Here is an 18,589-nt window from a genome sequence, read left to right on the forward strand (position 1 = left end):
CAAATTGTAACAAAATTACAAATGTCTCTATTAACATAAAGCTTTTAAATTTCTCTCCTAACTAACCTAGAATTGGACCTCCAGGATGCTTCAAGGAAGGAGCAAAACACCTTGCCAGTCTTGCCATATGAAACAAATATTTTCCTCATGCCCCAAACTAGTGACTGGCCAGACCCACAGCCTCTTGGAAACACAGTTCAAACTATACCTCTAAGAGCTGCAGAATGGCTGCTGCACTCCCTAAGAGCTTCATATGGAGCAAGGGGACAAGCATAAGGGACAATCAAGTCTCCCTTCCTTCCACAGACTGGCCAACGGGGGGCATGAGGAGGCAGAGAAATCTCTCCGTTCCACTGACCCCACTCCCTGATCAGACATGATCTCCATGTGCATTCTGAGTGCCAGGGCAGGGAAAGAGAAAGAGGAGGTTCCAGCTTAGCTAAGCCTTCCCCTTCTTTCCATGCCTCCTCACAGGACCCTAGGGATTGTGTATCCCCTACCAAACTGTTCAAACACACACCTCTCCCAACTAAGACTGGCTGGAGAGTGGGAGGGACACACTGACTTGAAAAAGATACAACCAATAGCTATCAGTTAGCTTTGGGTGAATAATGGGAAAAAACAGCATCAAACCTTATTTTTGAAAATAAAAATCACAAAATTTATCAAAAAGTTTTTCAACCAGCTTTAGCATCAATCCCTCTCATAGTGACTGCAAATACTTTTTCAGGTTTTTCAGAGAAATGCTTTTAAAAGTGCAACTCTGACCCTACCATGTACAATCTTTTCACTACTATTTCTGATTAATGAACAGGAATATACAATCGATATATTTTTCGCCCAAACCTGGTATGACAGACGTCTGAAATTCAACAGCACGATAAAAGTGCTCCGTTTGAACAGTAACATGGTTGGGAAGATCTGGATACCAGATACGTTTTTCCGAAACTCCAAGAAGGCTGATGCTCATTGGATAACAACGCCCAATAGGATGCTCAGGATCTGGAATGATGGCAGAGTGCTATATACACTAAGGTATTACACTTGAATTTAAATTTGGTTTCTCATGGAAAAGCAAAGAAGTACATTTTATGCAATTGTAATGTGAATAAAAAATACCTTATAAATTTCTAATCATAGGAGAGGTTTAAACATAACTGGAATGCATAACTTAACGTAACTTGCCTGATTGTAATTTTAAAATGTCCTGGAAAATGTGAAATGCATAGATCATTTGTACTTTGTCTATTTAGAAGGCTGGATATTGCCATAGTTAAGTGTCTCATTTTCATCCAGATTTTAACATCCTATTCCACAAGGAATCTCACTAAAGTAAATAGAACTACATGAGGAGTAAGGAACTATTCAATATAAGGTAACACAATCTTCTCCCTGAAGAACATTGTGTTTACAATTTATTGCTTACCAGTTGTTTTGCCAGTCTTATAATTTTCTCTTCTAGCTATTAAATTAGAAGATTTTAAAATCACTGATTGAATTAATCAGTATTTATGACCAATTTGCATCAAAGTTTCCTGTTCTCATTCAAGTCCATTTCATGCTCCTTTTGACGTCAGTGGAGCTGGATAAAGCTCCCAGGTGAAAAATGTTTAATTTCTGGAAATCCTTGTGGAAATACAGACAAAATGGGTGAGGTAATATCAGTCATTTAGAGTCTGATCCAAAACCTATTGAGTTTATATTCATCAAAGTTTTATTAGGACAGTGTACATATCTATCCATTCATATATCTCCCTTTTGGTTTCTTAGAGGTTACTAAAAATTTTCTTTCTTCTTTGCTTAAGAATCTTTTTTGATGTTGGAAGAAATGTCTGAATTACAAGAGTTATTTTGTAGTTATTTTACATTCATTATGCATCACATTTTGAAGAAGAGATAAGAAAATGATTGGAATTTAAATCCAGCGTGAATCAAAGTCAGTCTGATAAATCACATCCTACATCTGCTTTTGAAATGTTAAATAGGTCTTAATATCTCAAACCATGCTCTCTTCTCTCTTCAGACCTCACTACTTTTCTCCTCAAAACACTCAGTTTCTCTCTTTAGTGATCTGACATTAACTTGTAGTCAGTAGTTCTATTAAATATCATGATCAGTGCCAGTAACATTCAAATTCTAATAATAAACCTTGGCTTGAGCTAAATGTGATCATCTCATCCAAAATGTGCCTCAGAAATCGAGCACACAATTTGAGAGATCCCATATTAAAAGAGTATTGGAAGTGACAAAAATATGGTATATTGGTAAAGGCTTGCGTGTTGAAGCTTGCCGGAATTACGCCGGGCTCTAGCCACTAATGGTGGTCACTCGCTTTCATGAGCACTATATTCCCTAACAAATCTTAAGTGATTTTCTAATGAAAATAGTGAGAATCTTGGCATTTGTATGACTATGTTCTAGCCAACCTTGCCCCTTGCGGCAAAATTACTAACACAGACTTAAGCTTTTCTGCAAGCCTGAAAGAACCAACTGGACTCACGCTAGTGAGTGATATTAAAACATCCCCACAACAGAAAACAAACCCAAACTGTCACTGAATTTATGGACCATGTGGTAAATTCAAACAGTTTTAAACAAGGACGCCAGTGAAAAAATCATTTAGAGATAAGAATATCATTATCTGATGAGCAGATTGCTTTGCCTTCTTGGTATATATCCGGTGATCTTGAAGTCGGATTGTCGAGGGATGAAATGTGAGAGGAAGAAAAAGGCAGTAATCTCAGCAAATAATTACTAAATGCCCAACCCTGCTCCCATTTCAATCCCAGGCAAAACTCCCATTGATTTCAAGGGCATTGGGATAGGTTCCTCTATCATTGCTGTGGGGAGAGTGTGCATTTCTGATTCAGTTGCTCTGGAAGGCAGATGGCTCCTACATCTTCCATTCTGATCATCATCAAAGCATGAGATAGAGAAAGCATGACTGCAGGAGACAGGGTGCAATATGGCTTTGGAGAATGGTTCTTGGACATGCACCAGCCAACAGAGAATGCCATCACCACGGGTTTCATAAGGGTGGGATGGAAATTGCAGCTTTCACAGAAGAGTCTAGTGGTAGCACTATGTTCTGCTACTCTCTCCTTGCTCCCACTGCTTTTCAAAGACTTCTCTCCTTTACTACTGAATAATTCCCTCCAATGCATGTATCATGCAGCGCATGCCCTATAGTGGAGACATATGTACAACTGGCAATGCTGAAGAGGTTAAATGTGAAATAGAGATTTTTTTTAACTCTCTAGAGCATTTCTAAAATAGACTTTTTCTTATAAAATACATCTATATAAATATAATGACAAGCTATGATATAGAGGTTTTGCTGGCACCCATTTGAAATGACTTGCATAACTCACTCATGGCATTGCTATTCATAAATAATGTTGCCGTCTCAGACTCACTCCAATAAATCCTTTAAAACACGCCACATTTCACATTCTCTTTTTTGCAAGGGATGAATAGATGCATTGTGGGTAGGGAGTGTAATTAAAAAGAAAAACACAATATTCACTGCTCAGATACATGCAATAACCATCATATATTCCTACACTTTGAATAGGCAAATAAATACATCATCATGTCTTAATTATACCCATTGTATACAGTGCTTATGTGTGTTGTACATTTTGTATGCTAGGGGCATGTTAATAAGAATCTTGCTATAATAGTAGAAATTACTGTGGCATGCGCTGTAAATTCTGATACTAAGCGTTTGTCATCTCTTCTCTTTAGGTTGACAATAGATGCTGAGTGTCAGTTGCAGTTGCACAACTTCCCAATGGATGAACATTCCTGTCCTCTGGAGTTTTCAAGCTGTAAGCAGTGTGCTAAATTACCTATTCCACCTTCATTTGCATTGACATACTCAGGGCCAGATTCTTAGCTAGGGTAAATCAGCATAATCTGTTGTCTTCAATTGGATTTGGATCAGGGAGGATCTGGAATTTATTTTGTAAAAGTGTACACATTGTATATGTTCACAGATATAATATAATAATGATACTTGAGAATGTTATGTGCTCTGAGACACATAGCATAGAGGAGAATACACAGATATTCATAATGCTTAATTATGCTTGCCATGAGAGTTAGGTTTTATTAATAGATGTTGTGATCTGGATCTTTGTCATGCTTGTTGCATATGGGTGTCACTCCATTGACTATTGTTGGCATGTGGATTGACGTCTTTGAAATCAGGCTATAGATTTGACCATGACTTTAGAAGGGCCAGATTGTGTCCTAGATGTCTCAAGCTGGGGTGGGGGGGAGGAAGAAGAGGAGGCATTCAAAAATGCACTTTTGGAAAATAAATAAAATATTGAATTGAAAGGTAACTAACCTACCCTCGCTCCCTTGACTATGTTGATCCATATTTTTCTGGATAAATAGAAAATGAAGCTGTTTCCTACAAAGTAAATTTTTAAATTAAAATAAAAAAAAAAAGATTATGAAGCTGTATTTGGAATTGTCTTGAAGATGGCTACCCCAGGGAAGAAATTATTTACCAGTGGAAACGCAGTTCGGTGGAAGTAGGAGACACCAGATCTTGGAGGCTCTACCAGTTTTCTTTTATTGGACTGAGAAATTCTACTGAAGTGGTGAAGACAACCTCAGGTAAAATAAGCAATTTTTTTTTATAATCTGTTTACATTCAAATTATTTTATGTTAAAAAAGGTAGATGATTGTATGGAGCTCAGCACTGGCAATTAATAGAACAAATTGATTTTAACTCCTTAAGAGTCACCAGATCTTCATGTATCCTGCAAAATGAAGTGCTGTCTCTTGCACAAGTTTGCCCTGCACCCTCAGCAGTACAGGAAGGAGAGAGCAGCCTTTGGGACGCCACAGTCCCCCCTCCAATGCCAGTGGATGGGGAGCAGAGAATAAGTGGAGCCTTGACTGGACCCCCTGAGGACACTAGGCTGTGTAGCTGAGCTGTTGTGCAGAGGATAATAAACTACTATCGGGCCATACTTGATGATACCTGTCCCTCCACCCCTCAAAACAAGGGGGTAGCCAGGGAGAGAATTGTCACATAAAGTTACAAGTCCCTGCTGCAGCAACATAGCTGCACACTGCCCCTTACTCAGGGCTAACTCTGAATTATTAAAAGCTACTATGAACTAGATACGGTATGTCTCAGATAGTTCTGCTCCATATTTCTATCTGTGTTACCCTCCTTCAGTATGTGTAATAGACTTCAAAATGATAAAGTAAGAAGGTCACCGTTTTAAATATTATTCCATTAACTAGGCAGGAAAGTGCATGCCACTTAATAAGTCAGGTCAGAAACACACACGCACTCTAGCATTGGTGGTGGAAAGAATTAGCCATTTGGAGACTGGTGGAAGTTATTAAGGGTCCAGAAGGGTATTGCATACTAATATTCTTGCATATACATTTCTTTTGTAATTTTTTCTTACTTTCAAAAGGAATGCTGAAATGAAAGAGGTTTCTTTTGATTATACCAAATTTTATTCCACAAGTTCAAAGAGATCTGTGGGCTTGTGACAATAATTAATGACAATTATTAATAAAAGGGTCGCATTGCCAGCATAATCAAAAGGAGGTATGCTAGTGCTGAAAGCTGCCTGCTTGTACATTATACACAGTTCAAACAATGCAGTTCAGGATTTGTCAGGTTCCTAGTTCCCAAGAAAGTGGATATTAACCACTAATGACATATTTAGTCTTCTGGGTAGGAAGAAAGAACTGATGCTTCTTAGCCTGTGGTCACATTTGTCTTAAAGCACTTTCTACCATCCTTGCTGTAGAAAATATTTTGTCATCTCATTAAGGAAATGTGTGACCTTTCACCATTCCTGGCCAATGAAAGGTCAAAGAAGAGCAAGGGGAGAGTGGGGGAACATGGTTACTAATAACTTGCATTGTGTAAGGCATGGTTGAGTCACTCATGCCCAAAGCAAAAACAGCAAGCATCTCTCCTCAGTCATGCCCCTAAAACCGGCACATCCACAAAAGGCAGCAATGAATAAGTAGATGGTTCAAGGGTCTGGTCCTGCTCCTATTAAAGTCTGCAGCAAATCTCACATTGACATCACTCAGACTTGACTTGCATTTCTTTTATTTGCTGTTTCCCTTTCCTTGTTTTTTCCATTCTCTAATGGAGAATATTTGGCTGGAAGGGAAAAGTAATACAATTTGAACATACTACAAGCTTCAGTTCCATTGTTCCACTGCTTTCTGCATTTGTGAATCAAGGCATTTGATGATGTATCTTGTAATGTTAAGAGAGTGCTCATTGAAAGAAATGATGCATTCTCACAAAACAAAAACCTCTTCCTGTGGGACCATTAATCTGGTCTGAGAAACCATGGTAGTGCTCTGAGAGAACCAATAAAATTTAAAGTTCATATTTTTTTCTTAATATGCTGATGCACATTGCCCTTTTTCATTTACTTAAACAAATAAAGTAATCAATATTAATTGTGCATTTAAAGTCAGTAAAAACCTACTTTTGCCAGCACTAGATCAGTGACAAGAAATGCTTTCCAAAGCAACTTAGTCCTGCCGTGCTTCTCTTAAAGGCCTGCTGGGGCTGCAGAGACAACTTGAAAAAACATTGTGTTCATAGGCATCCCCTTCCTATAGTGTTTATCACATGTTCTCGCTATTTTCTTTTCTCCGTTTTTTTTATTGCTAGAGCTATTTGCATGAAAACTAAGTCTAGCCTTGATTCAACCCAGTGCAGGTGTGCAGGGTCGCACGTATAAACAAAATTAGCATGGGAATCCTCTCCTACATCAGTATGACTGCTACTGCATGAGCCAGAAGGCCAAAGATAATAGCATATAGCTAAGTGCCTTATTATCAGGCTGAGAATTGCCGTTACGACAAGGTGCATAGGATTCATTTCTACTCAGGGTATGTCTACACTACCTGCCGGATCAGCGGGCAGCGATCGATCCAGTGGGGGTTGATTTATCACGTCTAGTCTAGACTCGATAAATCGACCCCTGAGCGCTCTCCCGTCGACTCCTGTACTCCACCTCCACAAGAGGTGCAGGCAGAGTAGACGGGGGAGCGGCAGCAGTCGACTCACCACGGTGAAGACACCACGGTAAGTCGATCTAAGTACATCAACTTCAGCTACGTTATTCACATTGCTGAAGTTGCATAACTTAGATCGATCTCCCTCTTCTCGCCCCCCGCCAGTGTAGACCAGGCCTCAGTGTACTTATTCTTAAATGCATTCCATTTGTAGCCACGGTCCACACTTACACATCTGCAATGCAACCAAGCTATATTTCCTGCTGTTCTACCCAGGGTCCAAAATTCAATGCCTTTGTTCCCTATGTGTTTATTTCATGCTGCTTATTCCTCAACTGAGTTTAAAAGTCAGAATTTCAAGCATTCATGGATACATTTGCATATAGCTAACTTATATGAAGAAATCCCCAATGTGTGTGCACAAGTCAGGCATTTGGGCACACGCTTGGCCTGTTTGGTCCCTAGAACTCTATCCACCTCCACTAGTGACAGTCCTAGTAGTGGATCCATAGCATAGATCAGTGGCACAATCATTGGGAATTGTTTTGCAAAAACTCCCTAAAGTAGTCAAGGCCTTACCATAGCTGCCAAATTTTGTGTAGCTCCATGTGTGACATTTCTCTGTACTGATAAACAGTCACTGATTACTACTTCATGGGCCCCTAGAGCAGTGGCAACTGGGAGCAACTTGGTGTGTTGGAGGAGCCAATAGGGTTCAGGTTATTGAGGAATAGCTATGGCCTGGAGGCCATACAATACTTGGGGGAGCGGGGGGGAAGAAAATCTGTTAATTGGATGTGGAGGGGAGAGAGCCTAGAGAGTTTTTGGGTGGCTGGAGGAACTGGCACAGCCTGAGAGTTGGATGTGGAAGACACCGAGGGAGTTGTTCTAGGGCAGTAGGAGTCTGGAGCAGCCTCCCCAAATCTGCTTTTCTTTCATTTTAGCACATTTCCTACTCTGTCCAACCCTACCTCTTAGCCAGAACCACCACTGCCTCCTGCTTCCCAGCACTCTATGCTGGCCTGGCTCCAACAGTAGGAGCAGACTAAGCAGAAGCAGAAAGGTTCCCTAAAACTTGGTGCCAGGGCGGCCCCCTGTGACCCAGGGAAGATACCTCACTTCCTGCCAAGCCCAGCTGAATGTGCGAGCTCTTAGCTGGGCTGTGAGGAAGCACAGCACGGCAGATGAATCCATTACATAGATGAATGCAGATGATGCTCTAGGGTCCACCCAGGCCAGTAAGGGGTTCAGTCAACACCTGCTTTGCAGCTGTGGGTGCCTGAACAGCTACGCTATTGTGGCTCACAGCCCTGACACCAACAGCCAGAATACAAGCATGCAGGTTCATACACTGGCTTCCATTGCCCAGTTACTCTTTGCAGGGGAACCTTCTCTTCCAGCCCTGTTTTCTCTCCCAGAAACCTCTTTCTCTGCCATGCCAGACCCTCTTACTGTAGCACCTAGAAAACCTAGTCAAGTTTGCTGCTCCTTTGAAGAGACAGTACACAGCAGTTTATTAGCTGGAGTTGACAAATGCTCCACTTCAGTCAAGCCCCCGTGTTAGTTTATGGTAAAAGTAAAACAAGTTTATTAACAAAAGGACATAGGTTTCAGTGATACCAAGTATAAACAATAAGGATAGAAATGGTTACAAACAAACACAAAGTAAAAATATGTTTCTAAGACTAAAACTCAACTTAACAAACAAAGGTATTTGTTCAAAGGAGTTTTTCTCACCATGGACTTTCTTCCAGCATGGCTGGTTAAACCTTTACCCAGGACACAACAGACAGAGCTCAAAGCACTTGGTTTCCTTGACTCCTTAGATCGGGGTGGCCAACCTGAGCCTGAGAAGGAGCCAGAATTTACTAATGTACATTGCCAAAGAGCCACAATAATACATCAGCAGCCCCACCCCCACATCAGCTCCCCCGCCCTGCTCCCACCACCTCTCGCCCACCTGCAGCCCCACTGATTAGCGCCTCCTCCCCCCTACCCCCACACTTCCCGATCAGCTGTTTTGTGGCGGCTCCGGGGGGGGGGAGGGGGAGGAGCGAGGGCATGGCAGGCTCAGGGGAGGGAGTGGGAAGGGGTAGAGTGGGGTCAGGGCCTTTGGCTGAGCAGTGAGCACCCCTCCTGCACATTGGAAAGTTGGCGTCTGTAGCTCCAGCCCTGGAGTTGGTGCCTTTACAAGGAGCCGCATATTAACTTCTGAAGAGCCGCATGTGGCTCCAGAGCCACAGGTTGGCCACCCCTGCTTTAGGTGAAGAATAACTATAGGGTTCTCTCCCCTTCTTTTTATAGTTCAGCAAACCTTTGAAATATATTGTTTGAAAAGTAAGCCCAGACAAAGTTTCTCTCTGCTGCTGTCTTCCCCACTGCTTGTTATCTTGATAGCTTTGTTACCTTATGCGTAAGTGTACTTCCATTATCTCTGCCTGATGAGATAAGCAAATTCACATTATTTTATCTATGACAGACTGGGCTTATGTATTGTTGCCCAACACATTTAAAGAACATAATTATAACCCTTTATACCCATGCCATACATACACCACACGATTTTCAGGACTAGTATGTTAAGAGTTTTGATATGATGTCTTACATGACAAGTTTTAAATACAGATTATGACAACAATGTGGTAGGTGTGGTGAGTGCGTCAGGCCTCACAGGAGCTGCTGACACAGAGTAGTGAACAACCCATGGGGCCTGGGTATCACAATAAGCGTCACATAAGATGTGTAAGACCTGAGAGCCCTGCCTAAATGACTGCATGCATGTTAGGTAGCTGTGTGTGCATGCACACAACCAGCATGTTAGACACACACACACACACCCCCACACACCTATCAGCACACAACTGGGAGAGCCCAAATTTGGAAATCTGGCCCTAGAATATTGCCCCTACAAAAGAAAAAAAATTACTAGAATATCACAAGCCAATCTATCATCTCCTTTTAAATGCAACGAGTCATCCTGAGTTGTGAACCTGTTCCCATAAATAGTGAACTTTTCAAACCATCTCTAATTTACCTGGAAAGTCACATGGAACCAAAAAATCAAGCGATGACTGAGCAAATGGGTTCTAGCCTCCGATGACATCCAGGATTTGTTTCATGTAAGGAAGAAATATTAACTCTAAAGGTGCTAAGCTGCTGTTGCTGTTGTCTACGAATATGCCACTGACATGAATAGATCATTAGACTCTCAGTAGCACAGTAACAGTCAGAGACGCAGCCAGTGCATTCTGTGTGGATACACCTGGAACATTTGGAAGCTTTCAGGCAGTTAATTCATTTGCCAAATGATTTCACTGTGCAGCAGGAGACAGCTCTTCAGCATCAGATTCTTAACTGGAAATAATTGCATTCTGCCTGCAAATATTCCCCTGTAGTTTCAGTTGGATGCACTATTTTTTCCCCTACTGAAAAGCTATTGTGATGCTGGTACAGAGTGGCTGCCACCTATAGCACGACACCAGAAGTAACTATGTTTTAGCCATGGGTGAAGTGAGCTGCCTGTGCTGTGGAGTTGAGCAAAGGGGCAGAATGTCATTGAGAATCAAGTTTTTGTTTCCTGAGATCTGTGTTGTTGGAACAGCAGTGATTTAGCTCACATTCTTTACAATAAAATACTTCACGTGTCCATAGGCCATTACCCACACAGCTGTATGAAATATTCATATTGAATTGAGCTTGGGCGTGAGGTTTCATGCAGTCCATGAACCTCAGTCCATCTCACAAAATCTCAGTCAACCTGTATTGATGTTTTGTACTCAGGTAGGAAACTAACCTCTCTCCCCCACGCAGCCTTCTTTGCTTGCATGAGTAAATTTGGTCAGAGGTATTGTTCTGTTAAACAGAACATATTTACATGCTCTTATATTTGATCTTGATGCACCATTGTAATGAAGTGAACAGCTGGCAGTCAATCCTCCTTGGTCCTGGAGAGCACCTAACAGTCATCAGTTTTCTCCCATGATTCTGCTTTAAGTTGAACTATGGTCTTGACACATATACTTTGTATGTCAGATTTAGAGGTCTCTGTGGGAAATGGAGATGCTCATGTAAACTCAGCAAACCATCACACAGTGCACTGTTTCCCAAAGTTGGGACGCCGCTTGTTCAGGAAAAGCCCCTGGTGGGGTGGGCCGGTTTGTTTACCTGCTACGTCTGCAGGTGCGGCCAATCGCGGCTGCGGGAAGCGGCGCGGGCCGAGGGATGTACCGGTCGCCGCTTCACAGAGATATTTCTTATCCATGTGATAATCTTTTAAATCATATTTACCAGGGAGTAAACTGATGTCCTCCAGCAGACATGAGACTGCAATTCCATGGCAGCTTCATGCACTGATTAGCAGTATTTAATTTAATAGTGGCATGTTTAGAAGACAGGGGCATGTCCAATGACTCGTTATGGGGTGGCTATCCCCAACTACCATAACAGTGTTTTCGGCCACTAGCAGCCAGTGAACATTAGTGCAGCCTAAGTCTGTTCTAACTTATGATGGGACATGACCATGGCTGGCACACCCAACCCAGGATCAGGAAAGTACAAATGTGACTTATGTAGCCCAATTCTCTCCTGCATTAGGCAAGATTTCAAACTGCTCTTCTGCTTCAAGGCTACCCTAAAACTGGCTTGCATGGCTGCAGGTGGTTCTCTTCTACATAGCACAATCCTGAGATTGTTTAGAAGCCAGCCTAGTACAGGGGCAAAGGGTTATGGCTGAAATGTCCCTATACCTAGCAATGCCTCAGGCAGACAATGCAAGTTAGTGCAACCCTTAAATTGCTCTAAATTGAATTGATGGTCCAGCCCAGTGAACAGCAGCCACAGGACTGGGGGTGGTGAGGAGGGGGTTTTAAAACCACCTATGCACATAATCCCTCCTGAGCAGTACCAAGTGTTCCATGGCCAAAGCTGAAGAATTTAGCTAGTGAATATGTGCTAAATACTTGTATTCTGATTTAGCAGTAGGCAGCACTCACCTAAACATCACATTGCACAGGTGCAAGGCAGTGGACAACCAGTGTGTCTGAGATTATCTTTGGGATCTTTATTGGTCCCTTCTTAATGCTTTAGGAGGATATTTATTTCGCAACCCTTGTTTGCTTTTTTTTTAAAGCAATACTAAATGATGACTTAAGACACAAGAGCCAAAAGAATATCTTCTCTGTAGGACAATGGAACATTTAAAGCTGCAGGCAGAAAAGACAGATTGAAACCCCAAATCTTGATATTCAGCACCCCAGTGGTACAGTAACTCTTACGTTCTCTGTCAGTTTAAATATTTCTGGCTGAATACTCCTAAGGAATCATAGAAGTGTAGGACTGGAAGGTACTTCAATAGGTCATCTAGTCCAGTCCCCTGCACTCAAGGCAGGACTTAGTCTAGACCATTCCTGATAGGTGTTTGTCTAGCCTGTCCTTAAAATAACCCTCCAACGATGGAGATTCCACAACCTCCTTAGGCAATTTGTTCCAGTGTTTAACTATCCTGACAGTTAGGAAGTTTTTCCTAATGCCCAACCTAAACCTCCTTTGCTGCAATTAAAGCCCATTGCTTCTTGTCCTACCCTCAGAGATTAACAAGAATAATTTTTCACCCTACTCCTTGTAACAACCTTTTATGTACTTGAAAACTGTTATGTCCACCCTCAGTTTTTTTCTTCTCCAAACTAAACAAACCCATTTTTTCAATCTTTCCTTATAGCTCATGTTTTGTAGACCTTTAATAATTTTTGTTGTTCTCCTCTGGATCAGCTCCAATTTGTTCACATCTTTCCTGAAATGTAGTGTCCAGAACTAGACGCAATACTCCAGAAGATACAGAGAGAATCAGCCAGGAGTCTTCCTTGTCTTACTGCCTATGAAAGTAATCCTTAGGGTAGAGCTGGGTGAATATAAACAATACTAGTGAATATTTTTTATAACAAAACCTGTTCATTGATGGCATACAAGACCCTCCTTTTATTCATTGATTTGTGCATATTCAAGTGAAAATTTTTTATTCGTAATAATATCTGCTGTGACTGGGCAAGGCTAGATGGCTATAGTAAAGTAATGGGAGACAGATATATTAGCCACAGGCTAAACAAATCCCTGTTACCAGGTTAAGCAAATGGCAGCTGCTCCAGGTCAATTAAGCCACCCTGCGGCCAATTAAGATCTTTCCAGAAGGCAGGGAGGACAGCTAGGTTGATTGGGACACCTGAAGCCAATCAGGGGCTGGCTGAAAGTAGTTAAAAGCCTCCCAGTTAGTCAGGTGGTTGTGCATGTCAGGAGCTGTAGGAAGAAGTTGTGCTATTGGAGAGACTGAGCAAATACAAACCATATCAGGCACAAGGAAGGAGGCCCTGAGGTAAGGGTGAAGTGGATCTTGAGGAAGTGGGGGATGCTGTGGGGTAGTGGCCCAGGGAATCGTATGCGTCCTGTTTCTAAAAAGTCAGCTACCATAGCTGATACTATTAGGGTCCCTGGGCTGGAGCATGGAGTAGAAGGCAGGCCCGCCATCCTCTCCTTTGCCTCCAATTAATCACTAAGACTGGAAGACAACAGAGACTGTGCAAGGGAGGGTAGCTTCTCCATACCTCCCTTGCTGGCTTATGGTGAAAATGGCTCAATAGTCTGTGACACTTGCCTCTAGAGAGAGAAGGGCTACGTGGAGGGTCACAGTGAGCCTCTGAGGCTAGCGAAATCTGCCAGGAAATGCACGACCCACGGAGACAAGGACAGATCTTTGTCACACTGCAGAATGCAAAACTGCCATTAATACAATAATACTTGTGAGTGGATTCACACTGGATGCATTCTTCAGTAAAAACTTTTTTATTATTCACACAAAATATTTGGTTTTTTTATTGTTTCACAACAGTTATAAAGTTCTAGATAAATCTGTGAACAGAAACAGGACTTTTCCTATTTATAAAATTGAGAACCCCCAAACAGGAAATAGAAACAATACCATGTGATTTATGTGACCAATCCTACAATAGCAAACACGATCAGTGAATCTGCATAGCAACCATTTCCTGAATAGTTCAAAAGTCCAAATTTAGTCATGCAACTATTAATCAAGCAATTATGAATGAACACATCTGTAGAAATTATAATCTATTCAGGAACATTTTTTTACTGTGGATAATTTGTACAGCTCTAGATGAGGGTCATCTGTTCAGAAAGTAAAGGTGGAGGCGAGAGCACAAAAATATATCTTTTGCATGTCCCACCTTTGGTCATCCAAATTGGTTAATTGTGTGACAAACAAATATTTATAAATGTATTTACTCAACTGCATGGATGAACCAATTTACACATGCTTACGTTTTTGCCTGATTTTTTTCTGTCTCCTAATACTACACACACAGATAGGGACATACCCAGCTGCAGCTTCACACACAGATGCTGAGATCAGCTCTGCATGAGAAAGCTCAGTTAAGGCACCTCCCAGTTGCTAACACACACCCTGGAGTGTAAACCCAAAATTATATAGTCTTGCGCTGCACATGGAACAGCATAAGCTCATAAAATTCACCCCCTCCCTCAATGTGGAGAGAGATATGCAACAACTTTCTGCCCCAAGTTATTATTTCCACACACTGGTTTAAGAACAAAACAAGTTTATGAAGTACAAAAGATAGATTTTATGTGATAGCAAACAGATCAAAGCAAACTACCTTAGTAAATAAACAAAACCACAGACTGAATTTAACACACTAGATATGGATTAGCAAATTCTCACCCTGAGTGATAAACAGGCTGGCAGATTCTTAAGGCACAATCTGCCTTGGCTTTCCCAGGTTTTTATACACAAGCTAAAAATACCTCTAGCCTGGGACCATCACTTCCCACAGTTTAGTCCTTGCCCCTCAGGTGTTTCCAGGTGTGTTGTAGGGCGAATGAGAAACCATCATCCTTGTGAGTGTGTGCATTTCCTCAATAAGCTATTATCATTGTTTGGCCTTTTTACTATTGTACCTGAAAGGCTGCTTGTGAGTGTTTTCAACCTCACAACATGTTTCAGTAACAAAGACATAGCCAAACTTCATAATTTCACATACGATGATAGCACATACAATCCAATGAGATATTACTGTCTAGCAGATCAAGACTTTTAGAATGATACCTCACAAGGCATACTTTGTACAAAACATATCCTAATTACATGACAGTGGTGAATATTGGGGTGCCAGGATGTCACATATACATCCAAGAAGACCTATCAGTCTAGATATTATACACCCCTCATCACTGTAATATCAAAGTGCCTTAACTTCATTAATGGATTTAGTCTTATGACACACCTGTTGAGTTTAGGAACTATTATCTCCATTGTTACAGATCAGAAACTGATGCACGGGGTAAATTAAGTGATTAGCTCAAATTGACAGAAGAAGTCTGTAGCTGATCCAGGAATGAAACCAGGTTCTGTTGAGCCCCAGTTTAGTGCCCTTTCTGCTACACCATCCTTCCAAAAAGTTCAGTTTCAACCCAATATACAGATGGTAGAGAAGCTCATTCCTTTGATGCCTCTTGACTAGGAAAAATGGCTAAAGATATTTTGGCTTTTGCTACTATTATGGTGTTTAGGAGCTACAAAGAATCCATCGGGAGCCCAAGAGTCCACCACACCCTGATGAGTGGAGGGGAGACATCCTCAGTGGATGCTGTTCTTCAAAACGTTCCCTCTTCCCTCTAACCTTTTAATTACCTTTGTCTTGGCCTGGTTGGAGATTTGCCAGTCTTCTGTTCCTCAGTTGTGCAAGATAATGGCTTTCATGTGTTATGAAAGCTGTGTGACAACATTCTGTATTTGACAAGAAGATGCTGTAAAACAAGGTGTCACTGGTTCATTGCTGGTACTGAAGTCCATAACATTTCACAAATACCCTTAGAAGTCTCACATATATATTGAAGAGCAGATGAGACATGATTAAGCCTCTTGGGACTTTGCAGATGACAGGCCTTGGGGAGGAGAATCAACTGCCCAATATGACTTCTGGGGACTGGCCGGGAGGAATAATCAAAGCCAGTTTAATTCAAATCTGCTTATTTCTGACAGGTGCCTTAGGCAGGTGAGCAGCACCTCATGACCAACAGTGTGAAAAGACCACTCACCAAGACATTCTGTACTATAATCTGAAGTTGTTGTAATCACCACGGATCTGACCCCATGGCAAGTGAAGTCAATAACAAAACTCATATTGACTTCAGCGGTGAAGGTCAAACTCCATGTTAGGGAACAAAAGCTTCTAATACACACGTTTGTGAAATCCAACAGGACAGCCAGGGCATCCAGGAAATATAATTAATTGAGGCCTATTATTTTTGGACATGGTGCAGCAAAGTTTGTGATGCAGCCCTGCCATGCTGGTTGGAGAAAAATAAATGTCATTCTTTCAGTAATAATAACTCTCAGTGGGAACTTTGGGGCTAATGTGACCATGATAGTTGCATCAGTGAATGCTACGATTCCATAATTTTGTTGTCTGCAATGAACTGGACTATTGGAAAACAGCTCAATGCAAAGTGCTGGGAGGGAGCACAGAGCCAAGAAGGCTGAATTATAAAATATACATTAGCCACATACGGCGGTTGTAACTGAATTGTAACTGAGTTTGAAGGGCTATCAGAGTTTCATTGTTAATGCATAAAATTATTCAGAGCAAAAAGACTTCCTAACTTTGTAACTATCTTTTTAGAGTGGAAATTTAGACTTTGTGGACTAAAGGTCTGAACTGATGGGGAAAATCCTGTGTTCTTATGGAAATATATATTTTGAACTCCTCTACTTTGAAAGATGTACTTTTCTATTCAAGTTTGCATTGACAAAGATACTGAGAACTTTACACTTCCATTTTCTGCTTCAAGTTTGCTTGCTGCTGACTGTGGCTATAAGGAGAGTTGAAAGGCTCTTTGATAAAGATTTTCTCTTTAGGGAAGGTTAAAGGTTTCAGTAATAACATGGGTGTTGAAATTTCAGTGACCAAAATTTAGCCATCTTATTCCTTGATCAGTCTTGCCTATTCATGGCTGTAATGCTGCCTGACTCACCCCAACAAAGTAAAAAGATGACTTCCCCTGGCAGGAAGTGTAGCTGAGTCATGAAAGAGCTCTTACCCTCAGATAGTACGAGTGCCCTATTGAGCAGTTGCTCTTTGGGCTCAAGTTTGCCTTTCTATGTATGTGCCCTGCAAGCATGGTTTACTACAGCTTTAGGAAGGACAGGTACGGATAAAAGAGATTAATATACAAGCAATCAGAGTGAAGGAGCTGCCAGATTTTATAAACATCTCAGTTGCTTCTCGTGCAGAACTAATTAGAAAAGCACAGATGCTGAATGCAAGAATTGGTTTTGTAATAAATATAAATATAGGACTGTTTCAGATCTGAGAGAACAGTGACTTCAAGAAAAAGAATCACTCACCTATTTAAAATAGTAGGGAAAATAATTTGATCATACAAAGTATGATATTTAAACCTGTAAAAAAGAAAGAAAGAAAAAAGGCTTCTTGACTGTTTTCCTTTCTAAGGATAAAAACAGCAAATCCTGAGTCTGATCCCATCTTCAGAAGCATTTTCCACAAACTACTTATAGACATCACAAAAACAATCATGTTGTCCTTAGCACAGTTGTGAATATAGCTCTGTAAGTACTGATGAATCTTTGAGGCACATTATGCATATAAAATGAAAGTTCCCCTATACAGCCCAGTTCTTTTTTTCCCCTTCCTGTTTGCAGTAAAATCATAATATTCATATGAATGATTGATTGTCATGGAAACTGTTGTAGTATCACAAGAGAAAATCACTGTAATTTTATTGTTTGCAGTTGGAGATGGATCTAATTAAAATGAATTGTGATGGGAAATCAGTAGTTCAAAAAGATTATATGCAATGGCTTAGTGGCTAAAGAAAATGTAGATTCATAATCACTTTTGAGCTACTCTGAGTCTGTATATTAAGTTCTATTTTAGAAGATTTTTCTGTAGAATAGAAGGGCACATTAAAAATTATATAGGAATAAGTGCTATATTCTGGTGAGTTGCCTGAAATGCTATTTCGAATTTTCAGCACCTAGCAACTTCCATGTCTAAACAACTTGATACATTAAACAATTCTGCAACAGAAGTAGGATGTAAATCTACTCTGATATCCTGAACTCTTGAAATTAAAGCTATTATGCAGTTATGGAGTCATGAAGTAGGCGAGGTAAATGGCATGCTGATCCACATTGCACTGATTCTTGGATTTCTTCCCTACTCATGCTTTAGTTCTGGAAACTCCATGTGTCCAAACATAACAACCGACTCACTGTACAATGATTTCAGCCATGATTACTTCTCTCTTTTCCCCCCCTCCACTTCTTCCTTCCTCAACTACTTCCTGTTCCCCTTGCTGTGGGAGTAATTTATTTGAGTCAGGCTTTAACAAACCTAAATTGCTTGGTTAAAAATTAGCATTAGAAAGAATGTGTGAAGGCACTGATAGCTTGATGTGGATGGTGTGCATCATGGAGGGATTGCTCATTTGAAATAAATTTGGATTTGCCTCTGGTGT

General features: G+C 41.0%; 1 protein-coding gene across 4 annotated transcripts in view; it reads left to right on the forward strand.

Moving 5' to 3' along the window:
- GABRG2 (gamma-aminobutyric acid type A receptor subunit gamma2) overlaps positions 1 to 18,589 on the forward strand; it is a 95,856-nt gene that overhangs the window by 34,947 nt on the left and 42,320 nt on the right. For all 4 annotated transcript variants that reach the window (XM_077823899.1, XM_077823900.1, XM_077823901.1 and 1 more), the window contains 3 exons: positions 815 to 1,035; positions 3,748 to 3,830; positions 4,492 to 4,629. In XM_077823899.1, the coding sequence (XP_077680025.1) occupies positions 815 to 1,035; positions 3,748 to 3,830; positions 4,492 to 4,629 (442 nt within the window). The remainder of the gene's footprint in view (positions 1 to 814; positions 1,036 to 3,747; positions 3,831 to 4,491; positions 4,630 to 18,589) is intronic.

The sequence above is a fragment of the Eretmochelys imbricata genome, chromosome 8, assembly GCF_965152235.1.
Source record: "Eretmochelys imbricata isolate rEreImb1 chromosome 8, rEreImb1.hap1, whole genome shotgun sequence".
Classification (NCBI taxonomy): Eukaryota; Metazoa; Chordata; order Testudines; family Cheloniidae; genus Eretmochelys; species Eretmochelys imbricata.